This window comes from Barbatula barbatula, assembly GCF_947034865.1.
Source record: "Barbatula barbatula genome assembly, chromosome: 6".
Lineage (NCBI taxonomy): Eukaryota > Metazoa > Chordata > Actinopteri > Cypriniformes > Nemacheilidae > Barbatula > Barbatula barbatula.
In genome coordinates this window covers 25,567,351-25,591,350 of record NC_136765.1, presented here as the reverse complement: position 1 = coordinate 25,591,350, position 24,000 = coordinate 25,567,351, and the positions used below count along the sequence as shown (strand labels likewise).

Genomic DNA, 24,000 nt, shown 5'->3' with positions numbered 1-24,000 from the left:
AAAGTTTATTATTATTTTAATTAATTTAAAGTTTATTAATACAATCAGGTTTTCGCTGCCATATTATGTTTTGTTTTATTAAAATTTTTTTTTAATCATTGATCATTTAATTGGGCTTCTGCCGGAACCCCTAACAAGCATGCGCATTCTAAAGCGCCGCCTACATTTCGAAAACAAAGTCGGCTAAGTTGTGCGGCAAGGACTAGTGATTTTAAAATGTCCAAATAAAGAGTCGCAAAACGAGTAGAATATTAAACGGCACACACGCAGAGAAATATGATAAATACACTGGACAACTTCGAAAAGTCAATAATTTAACTTTAGCCTCGGAAAAAAGCAGTCAATGTTCACAAAAAGAACAGGGACTGATGAAGCTGTAACGCTATTTGATTGCCAACGAAATCGCAACGGGATCAAAGTCGTTTTCAGAGGGAGAATTCATCAAGAATCGGTAATGAACATTAACAAGTCCAACCTGCGCTCTCGACTCACAAACAGACAGATAAATGACATCATGAGATTGATGTGGTTGAAGAAAAGAGATGTCAGGAATTAAAATCATAATGCAGATGCGATCTAGATCTTTTGTTGTTAAAGGGAATTTCTAGTATATATTTCATGTTCATATCCAAAGTGAAGTTGTACTACTGTACTAATTGTTAAATATGTTAAGGCAGTTTTTCCTATCAGTGAATTATATTGTATAGCTTGTATGGTTCATATTTAATGTGACCGTCTGTACACAAATAGATTCTGTAGCATTTTTGTCATTACTAGTTTAAAAAGTATCTGACAAAAAATATTCATATTCAAAGGAAAGGGTTTTGATTGCCTTTACCTAAACAAAATAGTTTTTTCAAAGAGGAATAAGAGTGTTATTGAACCGTTCTGAGGATTTATTAAATGCACCTTTTACAGAACAGTATGTCTTTCTAGTTTTTTTGCTAATTCATTTGTAATTTGGTGCAATATGGTTTAAAAAAGGTGATTCGGCCCGCACATTGTCACTTTTCTCTCCATCCGGCCCTTACCCTAAAATGAGTTTGACACCCCTGCTCTAGACCAACGTGCACAAATACACAAGGATTTCATCTAATAGAAGATTTCTATTCCATATAAAGATGTAATAAAATGAAGAAAGACAGAGAATGAAGTGACTTTACCGAGACTTCACTGCAAAAACTATCATCAAATACAGAGTTCATGTTATTCATACGAGTTTATTTAACGTTCTTTATGTTTTTCTTATAATCTTGAATGGATTGAATGTTTAGTAAAAATGTGATGATTGATTTTAATGACTAAAGTTGAAATAAGTGATTAAATGACAAGAATCAGCATCAGTTTGTTCATCTCAGTGTGAGTTCAGTCTACACGAGTGTTCAATGTTGTGTGTGTCGAGATCATGATGAAACCCTGCTGTCTTCACTTCTTCTGTACTGACTGTGACATTAAAGAGAGAGAGAGAGACAGCAGGAGATCGACATGTACCCGTCTCACCTCTACACATAATACTTATAAACACTGATGGATTTACATTTACGCAAACACCCGTCCAAAAAACACACACATAAAACAGAAATCATGCATCACTGACCCTCAAACTAACACAATGTATATATATTTACATTCTCGTACACATTACAAACAATGGCAATTACAACGGGTGTGGTTGTTTCATTTTACATGTGGTGTTCACGCGTAGCTACGAGAGACCTCCAGCCTGAGAGCCTGGACACACACAGACACACGCACGCACGCACGCACGCACGCACGCACGCACGCACGCACGCACGCACGCACACACGCACACACACACACACACACACACACACACACACACACACACACACTGATTCAAATGAATGATGATGTGAAACATCAGCTACTGTATAGAGAGGAGATTGATGACAGAACACAAAGTCAACATGTTTCATGTTTCTGTCCCATGTTGCAGATGTTTGTGTCATATGAAAGGTGACGTACCCGCCGAGAGTCGAGGGCGAGTTCTGGGCGTCTGCATGTCCTGACGGGCGTGAGGCAACATGTGATAACGTTTGGCTTCATTGACCAGATCTCTGCACGCTTCTGATGATTTGATCAACTCTTCATTATCCACAACATTCAACAGATAACTCGGGTGAATAAACGGAAGACGAACCACAGCCAACAGCTCAGACACGTGCTGAGAGAGAGAGAGAGAGAAATAAACATCATTGCAAACCAACATACTTCATGGACACCTTGAAAAACTCATTTCAGAATAACACACAAGACACAGAAACAGTGAATTGTTGTTGTCGAGAGGATTGTTATAAAACAACATCTGACATGTCTGAAACTGTTCATACATCCCAACATAATAAAAAACAAACACTTTGCATAAAGAATAAGGTATTTAAGATTTACAGTCATTCTGTATGTTGTAGAAAAAGCAGTTTTCTGACACAAACACAGGTGATGGACATGATATGGAATAAACTGATTCTGTCTCAGAAATCTATGAAACGCATCACATCAAAAACCTCGCAAATCAAAAGAGAATTAGACACATGAAATGAAACTTTAAGAGTTTATCATTTACAGATGAAATTTACCTTACAGAAAACAAGCCGATCTATATCACACATTTCACACGCAGTTCTCAAATAAAAGAGCTTCTTACATAAAATACTGACTGTACTGTCAATAATGACTGTATATCTTATGTGAGACGGCTTGGGCGGAGCATCCATTAACTCCTCCCCTTCAACTGTCAGTCTGCTGCCAGTTCCAATTAAAAATGCAACGGCTGTTTTACACATCTAATTAAATCGTAGAAAAAGACGAAAGCCACGCCCACTATTCTTCTCATTAGAAATATATAAATGATCACAACTTCCGCTTCACTGGGACTTTAAAACCAGGAACAACATGAAAAAAAGAGTTAATTGAAAATAAGAGCTAAATACAGTTGACTATTCTGTATTTCTTTGACACGTGGTCTGAGCAGCAGTTTTTATGACTGTATTTGTTTGACGACAGAGCACATGAACAGCTCGACACACGAGTGATTCGCTCCACGTGTCCCGACTCCTACAGAGTCAACAGTGCGCGGTTGCCATGGCGATCTATCCCAACATGGACACGCTCCTGGTGCCGCAGCATCCCGGGGAGGTCATTATCCACATCACCACAATTATAAACACACAACAAACACTCTTCTACTGTAGACACTATTCTGACGAACTCTCGGATAACTCTTGTGACGTTTTCTTAGCTATCAAGAGAACACACACACACACGCGCGCACAACATCTCAACAAGCGCATAGCAACACACACCTGTGCTGTGAAACACCACTTCTAACTTCTTCAGAGAATACAACTAGATTAAGAAAAGTTTAAAAGAAAGTCTCATCTACAAACCCACGACTAAGAAACACTAAGGGGCGATTCACATTTTGTGGCAATTGCGTGCGGCAGTTCGTTATTTTAATGTAGACACGCTGCAGGCAAATCGGGAGAACAATTTTCTATGCGCCGCATCGAGATGGAAATATTTCAACTTTTTACAGTGCCGTGCGCGCATCGCAGGTCATTTGACAAGAGAAAGCATTTTGGACGCGTAATGTGAATCGCCCCTTACCAACATTCTTATTGAAAATGTTTTTTTTCTGAGTATTATTAAATGCATCACTGATCATGTTAAAATTATGCTTTTATAAGACAATAACAACAAAACACATTTAGTAATGACATATGTTGATAAAATGGTGAGAACGTTTCTGAGAATGATCTCTGTTCGATTCGGAGCAGATACACACAGTCACATGTATGATGAGGATGATTCATTCATTCCTTTGTATTCCAGCACAAGCGCTCGAGTCTTCTGGTGGACTGAAGATGTTACTGCAGATACTGGTGACATTTGACTCTCTGTATGACACTGTATGACAACCAATGAAATAAATGAGAAGCGGGATGTGAAAAGGTGTTTGCGGGGATGTAAGAGAAATCCCTGTGGATCACAGACGAGATTCAACTGAATGATGTGAGAATCCAAATACAGCTCGCTCGAGGACGTCTACAGTAATATCACCACGAGCACATTCACATACTGAACATCTCATTCTCTCTCTCATTCTTTCAGGTGAACTGCTGCTGATGTGTGGGTCATGATATTAATGCAAACCTGTTTGTCACGATCTCGGGGAGAGATCTCAGGGGAGAACCAAATGCAGGCAGACACAGGGATGAAGGGGTTAACAAGGGATTTAATGTATAAAAACCAGGAACAAAACAAAAGCCCACAATGGGGTAAAAGAACATACAAGAACTGGAGGAGGAGGACTTAACTAAACTAACAAGGATTTAACAACACTAGACAAACAACAACAACAGACTAACCAATAACTAAAACTCACTAACCAATAACTTTCACTCTCGATTTCTACATATATCAAACAAAACAAGTAATGGTACATATCAAAACAATAATAGCAGTGGAGTATGATCCTCCCAAGATGGCGGCACCACTGCAACATGCAACATAGGGCGTGAAGTCAGCTTCACATTCTCTATACATGAGTGTTGATAAAAACATAATTTTGTCACAAGAAATTCATTTATTGGCACTTACTTTATTTGATTTACTTTTGAAATTTGAGCTCCCGCGGCATCATGGTATAGATATGTGTCCATGTGATGACTCAAGGATCTCGGCGGAAGCAGACATCAGTCAACTCCTTAATTCATCTGTTTAAAGTTTAAACTCCTCACATCTGTGAGACAGTTTTCACTGAAGACGCCTGATAAATATTTGCAGGTCAAAGGAAGAAACATTTTCATTGTCACAATCTATAATGACTATTCTACAAAATCTACTTTCTACCACATCAAAATATCTGTCACAAGTATCAAACATCTTCAGCACATCACCAGAATTAATTGAGCAAAACACATATGTGTTTGTCAAATCATCCACTGAAACACAGAGCATCAGCAAGAGTTGTCATGGCAACCAGGTACAGTGATGCTGATGTGCTGTCAAACATTTAACAACTAAAGTCTCATAAATAAAGGTTGAACTGGTAAAAGCAGACCGGTGTGAATTCTGCGAAAACATATGCAGATGATCAAACGTTGGGCTACGCAGGACTGAATTACTGGAAGACGAATAAAAAAGTGATGAAGAACAGAACAAAAAGCAACAAGAAGCTGCACAAAGCCCAGCAGAATACCGACATCCCGCTAATCTCTCTAATATTTCATTTCACGCTCGACGCCTTCTTCACATTATCAAGTCATAGAATAAACAACAGTCCCCAGGGCAAGATGCTACATGCCAGAATGAAATTTGTGATGTTTATTCTGCTGCTTGTAAATATAAAATGCATCTGTCAGAGTCATAAATCAAGAAGTGCAGTCGCTCTCAGAGAGAATCCAGGAACAGATGCTAATAGAAAGTGAAATCCAGAAAAGTTTCCGGGTATGTGCGCTGTTTCTGTGCCGAAGGGCGACGGTTTGGTAACGAAATGAAAAAGTGAAAAGCGTTCAGGAGAGAGAGAGACAACCACACACGAACACAAACTCAAGCAGGCATTAAAAATACATTAGATGAGGATACGCACACGGAGGGTTTATTCTTGCGACGGGACAGCAGGCCGCTGCGAGCGAGCTTTGATGGATGGGGAGAAGTACAGGACTGAGACGAAGACAGATTAAACATGTCCAGAAACACTTCTCTCTCTCTCTCTCTGGAGGCAGGTGGAGGCTGACAGCAGCACGTCTGTGATGACGCCTGTGTGTGGAGATAAAGCAAACGTCTCCGACTAGCTGTAAAAAATGACCTCCCGTCGCAACACTCAGCAACTGTAAACCAGAGATCGAGAGAGAGAAAAATAACAAATCCCCCTCAAGAGTTCATTATAAATACATGAAATATTGCCTTAAAGGTGTTTCTAATGACATCATGAGGTGAGACCGCTGGATTACTGAATCTGTAGTTAAATACTGAATGACATGACAGCGAAGAGCTCTGAGAAACAGACGGAAACACAATTATTTTCAGCTACTGTATGTTCTCTAACAGCCGGAGGCTCTTTTCAGATGCTCGAGACGTTAGAGAATAAATCTCTCTTCACTTACATTATAACACATTCAGACACACAAACATTTCCAGATTTAGAGCTGTCAAACCAAGCCCGAGAGTAAACCGTGAAACGCTTGATTTATATACAGTAGCGGTCTGTTAACCGGCAGAGAAACACTTTGATAACACTCAGAATAAAAGAAGCGAGAGATGGGCAGAGATACAAAGAGTGAATACAACAGAGAATGGCTTCTACATTTGTGATTTCATTGGCTAAAGCTCAGAGGAGAGAGAAGTTCATTTCTGCTGAATTCACATTGATTTCCACGATGGACAGACAATAAACATCAGGACACCATCGATCTCTTTTTCATGCCATCTGACAAATCTCATCTAAAGTCAGATTTAAAGTGAACAATTCAATAATGCAAACTGATGTCAGGGTTTTCCCTGCCGAGAGAAAGTGGAGGCGGACGCCTCCGTCACATTTCGTGCCACCTCAGTCTCTCGCCAAAAATATGGGGGGTGTCTTCCCAAAAAACACTGCGTGTATTCTGTCAACAGACTGTCATTTGTAACTTCAATTGCGGCATTACGCCATCAAGGAGGTGCTGTTTCGTGATCAGTCCAAGCTCAGGCGCTGAAGAGTCGCAGTACAAGAGCTAAGGAGCTGTATAAGTTGTGTGAAGAAAAGTAAAGCTTTTTATAACTCACTTTAATAATTTTAATTGTAATAAAATGTTTATGTTTTATAGGTTAAGTGTTTGGTTAAGCCACTTATGCGGGTTCACCTCAAACGTGAACAATCGCCTTAAACGCTTTTTGTTACTCGCGGGAAAAGTTCGTTATTTTGTGGCTCAATCTGACAGATATTTTCAGTTGATGACGAGATTGACGTGCGACCGCAGCAAACGTGCCGCCCGCCGAACGTTATTCGCCCCGCCTGTTCGCCAGGTACGGTAGGCCTACACATGCGTGGGATGGCACCACCATGTGTCGTCATCATCATCATCATCATCTACTGCTGAATTTCTTGAGCACTGTGCTTATGTCATATGAACAACTTTGCATTCCTCTGATATTCTCTTTTAAAATGACTCGTAATGATCTTCTGCATTACAGGATTCTTTCCCGGACACACAGACATGAGTGAAGAAGTGAAGAGTGATTCTCAGGACAGACCTCAAAGAGTTGATGTAGTGTTCATGAAAAATTAGGTTTCAGTCATGGGTAAACATTCAGGATGGTGTAAAGCGGTCAGGTTTATATTTCAATGGTTTCTTTATGGCTGGAAGATATACTCAAATAGTTCAGCTTTAAGTTTAGTCAAACACTTCTGAATCTGCTCATTTAACTGGAAATATGAACATATGAACACAATGAATGATGTGTTTGTGGTTTCTCACCTGGACTCTGTTGTCGGGGTCTTTTTTAATCCATTTGATGAGGGTCTCATACACCAGCTCTTCGGCTTTAGTGTTCAGACCGTCATTGGACATGTAGCTTATCAGATCTTCCATAGACATGTTGAGGATCTCGTCTTGAGCGGCCACCTCGGGGAAGTTCTGAAGAGCAAAAGCTTTGGCCATGTTGTGAAGTTCTGTGCACTGCATCGCCTCCGCCATCGCCAGAACCCCGAGACAGTTAGCGGCTGTTAACTGTTTCTCTACAAACACAAAAAGCCAACAATAAGATTACATTTATCCAAGTGTTGCTGAGGAAAAGCTGAATGATATCTCAAGAGCCGGCGGAAAGGCTGAGCTCACACATCCCTTAAACACAAAGCACCAGAATCTCTACAGACGTCACTTAGTCAAGACACACAAAGACTCACAAAAACCTCCCTCTTCCCTGCGCCAACAGCATAAACCCTGAAACTGTGTTTGCAATTCATTTCACGTATCCTGAAATCACAAAAATACAGAATTGTATTTCCTGGATCGTGAAAACAAGTCCATCATTATTGTTAACACTGTTGCATTTATGTGTAATTAAAAAAAACACTAAATAATATATAACACGGAACCCCATTGGCTTCAACATGAACACAAAACCACCCATTTCTCAAAATATCTTCTGTTGTGCTTCACTCCTGCTTACAAGTCCAAGAGAGAGAATAAATGATGATTTGATCATCTGACGGTGTATCCGAGATAACGAGAAAATCTGTGAGGACAGATGTGCATGTTGGTGTAGATGGAGATCTTCAGAGGTGTGAGTGTCATTTCACATCCGTCGAGGTGCTGATAGATCAATAAGCTCCAGATCTAAGGGCTTTATGAGAGGAAACACACTGCAGAATAAAATAAACAACAACGAATCTGTCAAAGCTGCCAACACAGACCGTCTGATTCCAAAGCCAAACTCATTATTTTCCTTCATTTTCATCTACAGCAAATGTGAATGTGTATAATTCATGACTGTCACGAAACAAAAACAATTCATTTACACTCATTTCAGCCGAGCACAAACACTTAAAGTGAAAATAATCATCAGTCATTTAAAAGATTTACTCTTGATTCAGTCAAACCGATATACACGTGTGCTACTGATCAATGTGACTTCACATCTAACAGATCACAAGAGCTGTAATGAAGAACAGTGTGTTTCACACGACACAAGCTCGAGTCTCTTGAGAGGGCAACGTGTTTGACATACAGACCCACATCACTGAAATCTACAGCTGCAAATGACAAAACTACACATATTGAAACTCAATCTGACAAATGCGTTAAAGACTCAATACTTTGTAATGTTTAAGGTCCTACTTTGGTTTATGGAGCGTCCAACAACAAGTTTATGTTCATACACGGTGTAAGAACACTTTGGTTTTCTAACATCCGTTAGATATTACGTCACTCATGACTTACTCTCAAATGATTCGTTCGGTGATTCGTCCGTCCTTTCTGTCAGCCTACCCTGATCTGATTGATCAGATGGTCTAGTCTGCTGTGATTGGTCTACCGCGTGCAGTGTCGCAGGCATTACACCGAGTGACACAAATACGACCCGGAACTGAAATTAGAACGACAGACGACTCGTTCGCGTGATTCAGGGTCGACTCATCAGCAATAACTTTGTGATTCGTTCACTTTCGGCGGTACAACTTGACTGCTCACATTCACACACAGCAACATTACACACTGCATGAAATGTCATTTTAAGGACATTGTAATAGGAAGTTGTTTTTATAAGTGTGGAGAGCATGAAACTCACCGAGAAAAGACACGCAGACTTTACAGAAAGTGTTGAACTGAAACTTGTTGGCGGCCTCCAGTAGAGTTTTGGCGTTGGCCGAGTCGATAACAAGAGATCCGGTGTAAACAAACTCCAGCAGAAGCTCCAGAACATCAGCGCTGATGTTACTCAACGTCAACTCCATCTTCACACCGCTTCTGTTCTCCACCCATAACCTATAACACAACACAGAAAACACAACATTCATTACATAAACTATAAACATACATGAAGAGTCATACATTCACTGCACATACACAACACCGTCTGAGAGAGAGATATGATGAAACATAAACACATTGCAGATCAAGGTGGAGTGTGTCACTACAAAGAAAACTGAAGAAAGACAGAGAGAGAGAGAGAGAGAGAGAGAGAGAGAGAGAGAGAGAGAGAGAGAGAGAGAGAGAGAGAGAGAGAGAGAGAGAGACAGAGACAGAGAGAGAGACAGAGAGAGAGACAGAGAGAGAGACATAGAGAGAGATAGAGAGAGAGACAGAGAGAGAGACAGAGAGAGAGAGAGAGAGAGAGAGAGAGAGAGAGAGAGAGAGAGAGAGAGAGAGAGAGAGAGAGAGAGAGAGAGAGAGAGAGAGAGAGAGAGAGAGAGTTAGACAGTAAACAGGGAGGTAAATGAATGATGGGGTTTCAGGCACAGGGAGCCAGCAGCCATCCTACAGGGAATGATGGGATTGTTTTCCATGACTGGGCCGTAGATTTACTGTATAAACGGAGTTGATCATGGCCTGTGATTGAACATTATTAAATATTACACTGTGTGTGTGTGTGTGTGTGTGTGTGTGTGTGTGTGTGTGTGTGTGTGAACGAGAAGAAACAGACTGACGGGATGGGGCGTCTCTTGAGGTGGCTGAAAACAAGAGTGTTGTTCCTGAAAAGAAAAATCAAAAATGCAAAAGTTTATTTCTGTCAGGCGTCAGTGGAGGAGGAGAAATAATTAAGAAAGAAAAGAGAAAAGGACGAGTCAAGCATTAGAATGACGATGAGACAGAGAAACATCTCTTCTGTGTTCTCCTGATGATTGAGATGATATTACAGTGTAAAATGGAGACACACAGAAATGCTTTAGTGAGGTATATCGGCACATGTTCTGTTTCAGTGAGAAGAGAGCGAGATCTCCGCTGTGTGTTATTGCTCATAATGCACTTTTCATTGCTGGGGCTGCGACCTGAACTTAAATTCACCATCAACCGCTCACGTCTCTCGCAGGAGGTGAATGATGATGTACGGTACAGTGATGTCAACACCTGACTGCTAACCGCACATGAAAACACTCATCATGAAATCCATTTGCTCCACATTTGTTCTTTATGTTCTACAGCTTCTGATGCAATGATTCAAACACAAACACATGTGACGGACGCTTGAGCTTGTGTTTTATACTGTTCACCTGACAAAACACAGAGCTCATATTAAATATAACATCCACATCTCTATATTCATTTAGTTCTACTGTTCTATTGTTTTTATGTATAATTATATTATATTTATAATTAAAATAGAATGTTTTGTAATCATGTTTCATATCTAGGAAATGTGGCGAATGTAAAGCGCCGCCTAACGACAGTAAGTTCTGCCTCCTGATTTGATTGTCTGAAAGTTCTGTCTTCTTTTGTTTGATTGGCTGTATTCTGCGTGGTCTCTGAACCCGTCTTTATTTAAATTGATTGGTCAATCTTTTGACATCGACGAGCACTTGTTACCGCTGCTGCATAAAACAACTTGGACACAGAAATCACAACAGCCAGTGAGGGCGGCACATTCACAAGCACAAACACACGCTCTATTGTTGGTGACGCACCGCACGATCAATGCATTTATCCATCTGCATAGAAACAGATGTAATATTATGGCTTCTGATTTTTTGTACTGAGTGGGCCGGCCCACATTTGCCCGCGACCCACCGGGAAAACTCCCAGTGCTCCAGATTGCCAGTCCACCACTGGTGACGTGTGATCACATGTTGTAAATGTGATCCCAAGGGTTTTCCATGGGATTCACACAAAAATGTTCCAAAAAAAACACATTTCACATGTGATCACAAGTGTTTTTTGCAAGTGTCTTTTCTGTAAGGGATGTTTTTTTTAATTGTGCATTCCAAATCAAACTGCAGTTGGTTTGTTTTAATTTACAGTTTTTTTGGATTGCTAAACGACAGCGAGCACAACTGGAGTCACATGTGTAAAACTCTAACTACAGTCTGCACAGCAGCAGTTCATGTGGACCAAACTCTAGTTCAGTTTTCATTGCTTGAACACAGTTTTCAAAACTCTACACACTTATGCCACGACTTTAACCACAACCTGCACAACACTGTGGATTTACAGCACTTTGTTCAAATGCTAACACACTGCTGTCAAAACTGTGAACCACACATTCAAAACAGAATAGATTTCAGCCTTGTGCCTTTCAAACACTTTGAGTTTTTAGTGAACACACACACACACATATATATACTGTGTATATATATATATATATATATATATATAAGGTAGAGCTCAGAAAGACTAATTTTGGAAATGGAACAAGGAAGACGGGTTTGTGGTGGGAGAAGGGTGGCAGGGAGAGAGGAAGACACAGAAGACACAGAGCTGTTATTTCTGATGAAATAAGGGCTTCACTTATAGACCCTGTCGTGAATCATGGTCTCTCATTGAGAGAGGAAGGGTTGAGGGTGCAACACAATCTGCAAAGATCAACAGTAGCATCTGTAATGCCAATTTTCCATCATACAAACAGCTGAGAGTCACATCCTTACAGTAAATGAAAACATTACAGGAATTTATTTTGTATTGCAATTATAGAATATTTACACAGATATATATGACAGTAAGTTTGACTGTAAAATATATTTTTATAACAGGACCCAAAGGGAGGAAGAGGAGAAATATGACTTTGTATGAAGTCACTGAAATAGTTGAAACTGTAAAGATGTAAAGTTAGTATTTTGTGTATTGGTGTTTTTCCTCTCAGTGTGTTGTGAGTGACAGTGTGTGTTATCTCAGTGAGGGTTGTGTATTGTGTTTGGCTGCACTGAGCCGTGTGTTAAGAGTTGTGTTGCTTTGAATGAGTTGTGCAGGTGATGTGAAGAGTTTAGCTCAGGTGACTGCTGCTAGTGCAGACTGTAGTTAGAGTTTTACACATGAAGCTGCAGTTGTGCTCACTGGCGTTTAGCAATCGAAAAAAACTGTAAGCCATAATCACTAAAAAACACAATCAAAAACATGATTTCAGATTTTCTTAAACGGAATTCTCATTTTGGAACCAAACTTTTCATATAAACATTATTCAGTATGAGAGCACATGTGGTGAAGATGCTGTAAAACTGAACTGCTGGAATTAAAGCTCCTGAGCGAGAAACAGAAAGCGTTCGGTGTCTACGGCTTTGCGGATTCTACTGAGATACAGACACGATAAACCAAACACATTCACGAAGAAAACCCCCCAGTCATGGAACTTCTGCGCCCATTCAAATGCTTTCTAAATGAAGATGAAAGGGTCGGAGCGGGTGAATGGCTACTGGCCCTGTGACGGAAACCACTGGCACAATCTTCACACCTGCAAGAGAAGAAAGATGGAGGCCTTTGAAAAGAGCTGAAGATCAAACCTTTTCACCACGTCCTTGAAATACAAGCTGCAGGAAGCGAGAACATTTTGATGGACTTCAAACTCTTTTCCTTCAACAATTATTTTCAGGTCTGTAAACTCTTTGTCTCGCCGCTGCTGGTTCAGTTCCTTCAACATCTCTGTAGGACAAGAGAAAGAAGACAAACGGTAACACTCTTTATGGTTTTCTTTGGCAGTTTTAACACAGCAGATCGGGGAATCATTTGTTTGCTGTAAAAGATTCGGAGGATGTAGAAAAAAACAGTGTGATGTTAAAGAGAGAAGCTACACGTCTACTTAATGCTTATGCGGTCTTCGGGTCTTTTTGACCCGCCAATGACGTTTGCTAAGATAAAAATAAAAAAGTTATCTTTGTCCAAATGGCATGAAACTTTGTTCGGTGGTCAACACATTCTAGATCTATAAATAAAAAATGAAGTTATATTTAGATTTTATGTTAGTGAGAAAATAAAGTCACACTCGTGGTCTTCGGGGTTTCTGGAGACCCCGCTTAGAAAATGGACAAAATTCATCATTAAAATTAGAAACAACGCAGAAAAACAATGCAAAAAACATCTACAATGCCAAATCATCATGCTCACACGCGCACACAGAGAGATAGATAGATAGAGAGAGAGAGAGAGAGAGAGAGAGAGAGAGAGAGAGACATAGAGAGAGAGAGAGAGAGAGACAGAGAGAGAGAGAGAGAGAGAGACAGAGAGAGAGAGAGAGAGAGAGACAGAGAGAGAGAGAGAGAGAGAGAGAGAAGGAGAGAGAGAGAGACAGAGAGACAGAGAGAGAGAGAGAGAGACAGAGAGAGAGAGAGAGAGAGAGAGAGAGAGACAGAGAGAGAGAGAGAGAGAGAGAGAGATGAAAGGATGAGACAATACACAGTTCTCTTACAGTTAGTAACTAATATTTAGATTACATTTGTAGAATGGAAAACAGATGATTGAAGTAAATGATAAACTCTTAAGACTCTTTGAAACATCTTGTTCAGGTTTGATTCTAATCATAATGTGACATTATTGAAAATCAGATTTTTTGGGTTCAGTAAAAAAATGCAAAACTTTGACAAAATGAATTGTTTATTGTTATAATTGTGATTTCTAATATGAATCTAATCTATACTATGAATCCAACTGAAAAACTGGTGAAAAGATATCTTTCAGGTGATCTAATAGCAAATGGCAAATAGTGGAGCTCAGGAGCCATCTTCACATCCCATCTTACATTTATCCACAGCGACTTACAGATGAGGTGAACAATGGAAGCAATTGGAACAACAAAAGCCATAAGTTCAATGAAAACCCTAGTCTCATTATAGCCTACCACAGTATACACAGATATAAATTGTAAACACATTTTTTTATTTTCTATATTTCTATATTATTACCATCTACTAGTAAAAGTGATTTTCAAAGATGGGCAGAAAATGTTACACTAAACCATGTCAAATTATCCACAATAAAAAGTAAAAAGACACAATATCACATCAATCTTGAGACAAAAAAAAACAATTTGTCTTTAGTGTTTAACATCAAACATTTAACAAACAACGATATATATATATGTCAACATGAAAATGATTGTAGTTGACAACAGTGTTCTGTGAGTTTAACTCTGTTTTGATCATGTTTTTTATTATGTTATGATGTTTTTGGTGTTATCGTCCGCTGGTGTGGACGCAAATATAGATATAGTTACATTTAACGTTATAATTATAATGTGAACGCGATAAATAAATAAAAAAGTCACCAAATCTAATGAAAATACAATCAAATTCAAAAGATTCTGCACGCAGTATACTATATAGTCTTTCTCTTTTCTTAAAAGAGGGTTTAAAGTCGCACGTTTTCATTAATAAAGTCTTCGTAGTAAATAAGCTGTTGTCTTTCTCTCTGGTGTGTTGACGTATGAAGTGAAATTAATTTACACTGTATGTACATAAGCTTTTCATTGATCTGGAAATGATTTCTCTCAGTAAATGTATTTGATCACACACACTGTATCTAGAATCACAGCTGAATACCTCACATCACAGAAAACACTGTGTGCCGTGTGCTCGTGTAGGTGTTGATGAATGGAGGTTTTTATTGAAAGTGAAGGTACGTGAGGTAATAAATGTATTCAACATCATCCGCTCGTGCGGCCTGAAGATAGGAGTGGTTATAAAGGAGAGGTAATTGCTTTACCGCCGTCGCAACCAAACATTAGAAGTCCTGTGAAAACTTGCCAAAGTGATTAGGAAACAGAAGGCGTGTGGTTTACCTTTGGGGTGCCCGCGGTCCGTGAACTCATATTTCCCCGATCCAACCGTTCTCAGCATCTGCAGCCCGCCGGACATCTCCCGTGGGTTCTGCTGGCCGTTGGTCAGCGGCGATGAGCTCGTGGTGGCAGAGTGCACCATGGGATGCGTGAGGTGACCGTTGGACACGGGGCTTGTGATCTGGCAGACAGCGGGCACAACGGGCAGGGTTTGGCTCTGAACGTTGAGGAGCGTGTGTGAGGTCTGCTGTGGCAGCTGGTACTGAGGGTGAGGGGGACTGATGTGTGGTTGGACACTCGTGCCCTGACTGTACGCCGGAGCGTGTGGAACAGCATACGCGTGAGACAGAAGAGTGGCCTGACAGACCGCCGGAGGAGGCCACAGCGACACAGCTGAACAAACACACAGAGTTGACAAAAACCTACACAACGGTACTGTATACTCTCTTAAATGTTTCATCAGAGCCATTACTATTTAACTACATCTGTTTCTCTGTAAATCTTTCCATTTATGTTAAGAACTTCTTAAAGAGAACATAACATGTGATCATTTAAATGACAAGATTTTAAGTTATTAGCTTGGAAAAAAGACACAAACGAGTCGTCCCTAGTCCAATTCCAATAGTCCAAAAACTAGACCAATCACAGCAGACTAGACCATATTGACCAATCGCATCAGATTTGGCTAGCGGAACGGATAAGACAGATAAATCGCGGAATGAATAATTCATGAGAGAATCAGTCAAGAACTAAGGTAAGAATAACTGCCTATTATTACGAAATAATAGTGTTTAGACACCTTCTTTGTCCATAAATTTGTTGTTGGGACACTGTTGTGTAAAAGTTATGTACTCTTTAAGAAAGTTTCCAGAACGTTGTTATTTTTTGAAAGATCTGGCGTCAGATCCGCTGATCTTTATAAATGACTGGATTGCTCATGACGTTCCTGAAGCTATCGTGCCGCCATGTTGGTATGCTCAAACGTTCTATTAAATTAATATTGATGATAAAACTGTTACTTACTCACAGTACGTTTTTACAAGGCAATTGTCTTAAGCATGTCAAAAACTGTGTGGAAAACGCAAGCCGCGCTACTTTCTATATTCAAATAACCCGCAGTGCGCGGCAGTCTGAAAAGTTGAAGTATTTCCATCTCGATGTAGTGTCCCCGATGACAATTAATTGTCTATTAAACAATTGCGATTATTTGTTTGTTTAAAGGTTTTGACAATTATAACGATTACTTAGAATAAATGTATGCAACTAAAAATATAGATACATTAAGAAATGTGTAAATTCTGTAAATAACTAGGAACATTCCCTATAGAGTGACCGTAACATAAAAAGTCTCGGTTACGTATGTAACCTCTGTTCCCTGATGGAGGGAACGAGACGTTGTGTCGAACCGACAGATGGGGTTCGCCCCTGAGAACCTATCATCTTCTGACTATTTTGAAAAGGCCAATGAAATTGGCGAATGAAATTTGCATGCCGGGCTCCGCCCCCGGATATCCGGGTATAAAAGGGGGACAGATGGGGTTCCTATTGAAAACGCCACAGCACTAAGCCGCGTAACAATCTCTAGCGAAGCGACGTTGACCGGCCTGGGCGAGCCACACGTGAGCGCTATCGCGAAATTTGTAACCTTCCAGTGGGCAGGCAGGGGCTCCCAGAGCTTTTGGCAAAGATGAGTAGCCCCTGCCCTCGGCCACCACAGACGAGTCAAGAACAATCCAGTCTAAACGAGAAGCCGTCCGGTACCGTAGGGCTACTGGGTAAGCGCTGTTCCCTCAATGTGGACGTGCACTACGGAGACCACTTCCCACCATAGGGGGGAATACAGTGGAGACACCAACATGGTCTCACCAAATAGGGGAGAACTCATGGGAGGTATGTGCGGAATGCCGCAAGGTGGATGTCCACCTGGGGGAGGTCATGGGTTGCCACGCGGGGAACCATCTCATGACGACATCTTAGACGGTACCACCCTAGTGGGGGGTTACAATGTGTGAGGCACTAGGTCTGGTTAGAGCTATATGTAATAACTCAGCTTGATACCCGGCCATAGGCGGCAGGGCTGCTCCGCCGAGCCCGCCGCCCTGAGTGCTTATTGATGGATGGACGGACTGCCTATTCTTCACCCTTGGGGAAAGAAGGGAGGCAGCCCATAGCGCACTGATCCACCTAAGAAGGGGAATGGCGCTATGCGCAGGCGTACGCCCTACGACTGCTGGTCTCACCTGTTGGCAAGACTCGAGCTGCCGACTCCCCACGGAGGTTGCAAGCCTCTGCGAGGAATAGCGTAGCCCAACCCGCAACTCTACAGATGTCTGCCAAAGAGGCGCACTGAGCCGATGCCCACGAGGAGGCCACACCCCGAGCGGAGTGTACCGTCACTCAAATGGGCACGGGCTAGGATCGGCACGCCGTAGTGACGGCGTGTGCGATCCAGCGCGACAACTCTCCTCGGAGACAGCACTCCCGTTGCTGACCTCCATAACAGACAAGAGCTGCTCAGGGCCTTGAAGCCCTCCGTGTGGCTCGAGTAGGGGCGCAATGCGCTTACTGGACACCCCACGTACAGGTTGGGTCTTTCTCCCGGTGTGGGAGCGCCTGCTGAACGGCACCCTTGCAAGGTGCTGCTCAAGGTATGCAGCGACCCCTGGTTTTGGGGATGATGAAGTGCGGCTGTAGAAGCCACTGGACATCTCGGCCGAGGGGACGGTTTGATCGCCTTCGCCAGAGGGGTGGCAGCCCCGGCCTGGAGCACGGGAAAATCCCTGCCTCTGCTGAGGTAAGAGGATGCCCGAAGTCCGGCGGAGGTCTGGCGAACTGGATCGAATGCCGAGACGGACCACACTCCCAGCCACCGTGATGGTTTGAAATGCTAACCAAGCACCCAGGGACCTCACAGGGGGGGCTACGATCTGCTTCATCAACCCGCGGGGGTTGGTTCAATGACTAGCAGTGCTGGTCCCCCCAGGGGGGAACAGCTCCGCTAAATCACCTGCCAGGCGATGGCGCAGCTCGACGCACCGTCGAAGCGAGAGTGCTGAGGGCTGCTTTATACTCGCCATTGCGTGCCGCCACGACGCAACGTCGAGTTGCCGAACACCATCTTTCAGAGGGTGAGAGCGGCTGCAAGTGGGACCCAGAGAGAGACCTCTCCTTGTGAGAAGGCGGGCACTAGGCCCCCGAAGGGGCCCAGAAGGTGTTGAGACGCGGCAGGGACCGCCCCAGTCCGACCATCCAGCTACCAATGCTGGGTCGGGCCCGATGGTTCAATCTCTCTAGGTGGTCCTTCTCTCGACGTCTTCCTCCGGGGGCCACCTGCGGGGGCACCAGAACCGGAGTCGACGCTGGAGAAGGCCGGGGCTGCTGGGGCAGACCACGTGCGAGACCTCGACGGCCGAAAGGCGGCCGGGTCACAGCAGGCCGGTCTGTTTCTACACTGTCAAAAGGCTGCTGGAGCAGTCCTTGACAGCGCCACCAATCAGCCGACCTTGCGAGAGGGGAGTCGGGAAAGTGGCCTTTCTCGACATCGCCCACCTGCGCAAGATTGAGTCAGAGGCGTCTTTCCGGGCCACTGATGTGGACATCGTCCGACCCAGCCTGCGCTGCCACCGTGGTCCCCGGAGGGCAAGTCGGCGGCGGCACTACTTGGGTTGGTCTTACCCCGTGGGGCTCTCTTTAGCGCCCTGGCCTGCAGGATGGCCATTGCGTAAGAGTGGTGGCAGCTTAGCCCACGGCACTGCCAGCCTCAACACCAGAGATGTCGAGACCTTACATGCCCTGGACGGTGAGTCTAGGTCAAGCTCCCCAGGTGGCCGCCGTCTGCGGATAACCGCGACTGCATGCTCCTCCCAGGGTGCATTGACATAGTCCCTAGCTGCCTCCCTGCCCCGAGGGAAGAGAGGGCGATAGAGTCAGCTAGACGGAAGCGCGCCGAAGGGGACGCTCCAGGTCTTACTGAACTCCTTATGCAGCTCGGTAAAACTTGCCACTTGAGCCGGGCACGGCTTGAAGTTGCGCCCGGGCCCAATGTGCGAAGTACCCAGCCGCGAGCGCCAGGGCTGCGGCGCACCGCAATCCGACACTCACGGCGGTCCGAGCGAGCATGGCTGACATCTTGACGTCTGCTCTCACCTGTGCTCGACCTCCCGAGGGAGGGAGCTTCAGGGAATCGCCAGAGTCTGATGTCAGCAGGTCGCGCTCCGATGTTGCAAGAGACACCTCATCTCCACGGCTCGTGTCCGAGCGCGTGGCTGAGGAATAAGATGGCTTAGGACCATCCTTGGGGAACTGCTAAACAAGCGAGACGGGGCGCGAGCGGTCCGCGAGCCGGCCGGCTGACGGATTAACGCTCACGATAATCCCCACATCACCCTCGCTGCTCGCCGCCGCTGACGGCAGGGCCGTAGCCGCTGCGGTCACAGAAAGGGAAGCAAACGAGGTGTTGGCTGAATCTTACAGAACACAGCCACCGTGACCCACGTCTGAATAGCCATCCGCCCGCAGTGACGCAACGTCTGAATAGCCATCCGCGCGCCGTGCGGGCAGGACGAATCCACGAGGCTGCCACAGTGGTCGGACCCCCGAGCACCTGCGGCAACCACCGTGTCCGTCCCCGTCCTCGATGAGTGTACTGCACCCAAGAGATCAGCGGGAAATGCCACGCTGAGGAAATTGCTCTTTTAGAAAAATACCTCTGGAACTGCCAGGACGCCCAGGGGAATCTCCGCTGCACCGCGTCGTAGAATTCGGCAATTCGAAGAATGTCATCAGATGCGAAAAGGTGAATGAATGAGCTAAAAGGCTCCCCTTTTATACCCGGATATCCGGGGGCGGAGCCCGGCATGCAAATTTCATTCGCCAATTTCATTGGCCTTTTCAAAATAGTTAGAAGATGATAGGTTCTCAGGGGCGAACCCCATCTGTCGGTTCAACACAACGTCGAGAGACCGACAGAAAGGGAACTGAGATATGAGGATGATGTCGTCTGGAATCACTCTCGTAAACACAAAAAATTTAATTCTCATACATCTCACATGAAGAAGAAATTTCATTTGAACGTAACAGTGAGTGCAGATGAAGGACGGTGGATGTAAAATGCTGCAGACCACCTGTTTTCTAAGGGTTAACAATAATTTAGGTTTTCTGTAATAATTGCGACTAGACGATTAATTCTGAATTGTGACAGCCCTAGAAGTATCAATGAATTCAAAGACATGTGAACAAAAATGTATTGCGCTCCTAATAAGCTGAAAAACTGGTTATTTTAGATGGTCGTTTTGATGAAGTCAATGGCGCTCTCTGTCAGTTGGTCATACCAAGATGGCGGCGTGATCGCTTCCGGCGGCTTCACCTCCTGCTGTTGGTTTAGCGTTCTGGCTCAATCCAATCATTTATATACAGATCAGTGATCAGATCTGATGAGTACAGGTGTATCCTCTGGAGTGTTTTTACCTGTGATATCTTTCTCTCTCATCTGTTTGGCAGGTGGCTCGTCCGTGTCCCAGGGTGTGGATTGGTTAACAGGCGTCCGTCCCCAGCGGACGGGACCCTGAGTTTGTGTTTCTCCTGACGGCTGAACAGAGACCTGTGTTAAATAAGAAGAGCGTGTCAGGTAAACAGATCTCCTGTAATGACGTCTACATTTACAGCCCATTAAACACTTCATTTCACTGTGTTCATATTCCATTCAGCTCTTCCAGATTAAAACATCAATAATGCAGGAACAGCAGTTTAACACTCACATCTATATAAAGAACATCACACCAATTCATTCTTATCTGCAAATCATGACGAACACGGCTTTCCTCTTTTCTTCTGCAGAACACAACAGAAGATATTGTTAAGAATGTTGATCATCAAACAACACTGAACTCCATTGACTTCCACTGTATGAACACAAAACCACTGAGACATTTCTCAAAATATCTTCTGTTGTGTTTCCCTGAAGAAAGACTCAAACACACGTGAGTGTGAACACATGATGACAGAATATGAATCGTATTTTTTCCTTAAAATGAATCTTTATTATTCTGCTCTCAGACCTGAAACAAAAGACCAAACAGATGCATTATTTTAAATGCATTTCTAACAGCACGTGATTTTTGGTTGAGAGGAAAAAAGCACATGTTTTAAAATCTCTCTCTCTGGTGATGTGCGGAGGTGTTCCAGGTTTTTTAACATTAAATATTTTAGCACATAAACACTGAATCGTCCACATTCCCCATCTAAACATCGTCCTTGTTAAAATGCTTCAGATATCTTCTAACAAAATCAACAAAAGTACAATAATGAAAACATCCTGTATGACATTTACGCATTCTCAGATGTCCCTGATGCTTCACACAACCAACACCAACAGAGACTTCAAGCTTATCTATTATGGAGAAAAAGTGATGTATTGATTTGGTATTTAGTGGCTAAATAAGATTGAGAATATGCCAATAGGGTAAGATGATGACTGGATGACTTATGTGGTAACTAGGGATGTTCAATTCCTTTATCCGAACTTTATCCGTTAGCTGATAACATTTGAATAATAAATGAAAAACATGCTGCGTCTCACTTAGAAGGCCACGTCCTCCGTATTTTTTGTCCGCAAGCACCTTTGAATGCGACCTCCAGAGGACACGGTCTTCAAAATGAGAGAGAGAGCTACAGCTGACCCATTAAAAATACAAAAACATTTTCACAGATTTATTTTAACGTGCAAACGAATAGATAAACAACATCACCTGGATTCGCATACTATCACATTTTCGCGAACCTGGACAGTGGAGAAAAACTACAGTAAAAGAAATAAAAAGCACTAAATAAAAAATGACTTTTAACAAATGATGACAAAATGAAAATCGAGAATCGGCTGCGTATTTTTGGGTCAGAATGTTTCGTCCGTTAAATAAAAATATCAGGCCTAGCTCATTCCAAAGCTTGGCTAGTTTTTATTTAATGAAGTAACATGTTCACTGTGGGGAAAGTCTGGAGCCTGTTGACATTTAGACCCGCGGCAGAAAACACTCTTTGAAATGGCACGGATGTCCCGGGAATGCAGAGATACGTTTATGTTTTCTAAAACATAATTATGTTTTCTTCAGAGATAAACTGACCCGTTTGAGTGGTTCAGCAGAATTGATAATGGACTCAAGACAGGCGAACTCGACCTTCTCACAAAGTGACTGATCATTTCATATGCAGTCAAATGTCTTCACAGCGCGCTTTCATACTTGCCCATCGTGACTCGATCCACTCGTGTGCAGCCCATAATATTCACCGTAATAAAGAAGAAACACACTTAATGAAAGACTCTATTGCTTCTGACCTGAGACGTTTGTAAACCTAACATCACTTTATTCCTCATATCTCACTTTACTGTAGCGAGACTCACACATATCAATAAGAATCATCTCTGACATCACACAGATCTGTCTGCAGGGATATCTGACACAACACACAAAATACATACAAGAAAGAGTCCCGAACAACACGTGACATTCAGAGGAACAGAGAGCAACAAAGCATCGATTCAATTGAAGAAGTTCACCTTTAATCATTTAACCAATAAAACATTTTTGGGTAAGGATTCACATCTACACTCAAAAAAATGATTTGTTGGATTAAGGTAAAAAAGTACAAAAGAAATTAAAGTTGACAAAACTGCTGACCAAACCATTCAGATTGTGCCAGTCATTTTCAGTGAATTACACTCAATGGTACTTTGTTGTTGTCGTACATACATGCATTAGCACAGTTAAAGCTCATTGAATGATGCAATAAACATCTAACCTCTCACATGTGCCACTCTTCTAAACCACGGTCTTCCCAAAACTCAAAAACACAACAAACTCTTTTAAACCTCAGAGAAAAATGAACATTAAACACAAATAAGTCTTTACCTTTTCTGAAGAACACTTAAAATAACAATAAATTTTGAAATTTACAGTCTTACGCAAAGCATGCTGGGAACTGAAAATCCCCCTCAGCAAATCATGTTGGATTAACTTGTTTATATAAAGTAAACTCAACAATAGGTCCAATATTATACGGTTTTACTCAACAATTGTAAGTTGACCAGTCAATCACTTGTCAAGTAAAGCCGACAGTACTATATTTTTAGTATAAATAACAAGGTTTACTTAAGTTAATGTAGTTACTTGCATTCTTAATGTACTGTGAACAAGGATGGGTTTAGTAAAACTGTGTGTATGTTTATAAAGAGTTTATATAACTTGAGCCAATGAAAAATAAAAGTACAAGCGAATCCTTTCCCTACCATTTTAAATTGCTTGAATTAAAACCTTTTTTTCTGTTCACCGCCTCAAATCACAAACATTACACCAGCTCATTTCAAAGCATTGAACTTGACTAAAACACTCCAAATCACACATCCATCCATTTGTCTGTTAAAACAAAGCAGAAAATGTGTTTTTCTGGACAAACTCAACTGATTTATATTCAGAAGAACATCAGTATCCTCCATTGACTCCTATAGTATTTATTTTTCCAACTATGTAGGATTAATAGTGTTTTCTTACTGACATTCTTCCAAGTATCTTCCCTTGTGTTCATCAGGTTTGAAATAAACTGACGGTGAGCAAATGATGCAGAATTGTCATGATTGGGTAGAGTTTCTCTTTAACGTGATAAATAACCGTTTATAAAACAGCAGCTCGTGTGAACCTCAGAAGAGACTTTACCTTGGTAATGGATGTGGAGGTGAGATCAGTGTTCGGTGTGCTGCTGCTGGTGACGGGCGAGGTCAGCAGTGAGGGGATGATGGGCAGCGGGAGGAGACCC

At 42.5% G+C, this 24,000-nt stretch overlaps 1 protein-coding gene across 1 annotated transcript in view; it reads right to left on the bottom strand.

Annotated features, from left to right (window-relative positions):
* Positions 1-23,999, bottom strand: part of LOC306895842 (kelch-like protein 29) — a gene marked incomplete at its 5' end in the record, with an annotated part of 35,733 nt that extends 11,734 nt beyond the window's left edge. The window contains 7 exons of the mRNA XM_079459382.1: positions 1,987-2,185; positions 7,479-7,738; positions 9,289-9,485; positions 12,929-13,067; positions 15,199-15,588; positions 20,662-20,794; positions 23,901-23,999. Coding sequence (XP_079315508.1) covers positions 1,987-2,185; positions 7,479-7,738; positions 9,289-9,485; positions 12,929-13,067; positions 15,199-15,588; positions 20,662-20,794; positions 23,901-23,999 — 1,417 coding nt within the window. The remainder of the gene's footprint in view (positions 1-1,986; positions 2,186-7,478; positions 7,739-9,288; positions 9,486-12,928; positions 13,068-15,198; positions 15,589-20,661; positions 20,795-23,900) is intronic.
* Between the last annotated feature and the right edge of the window lies 1 nt (position 24,000).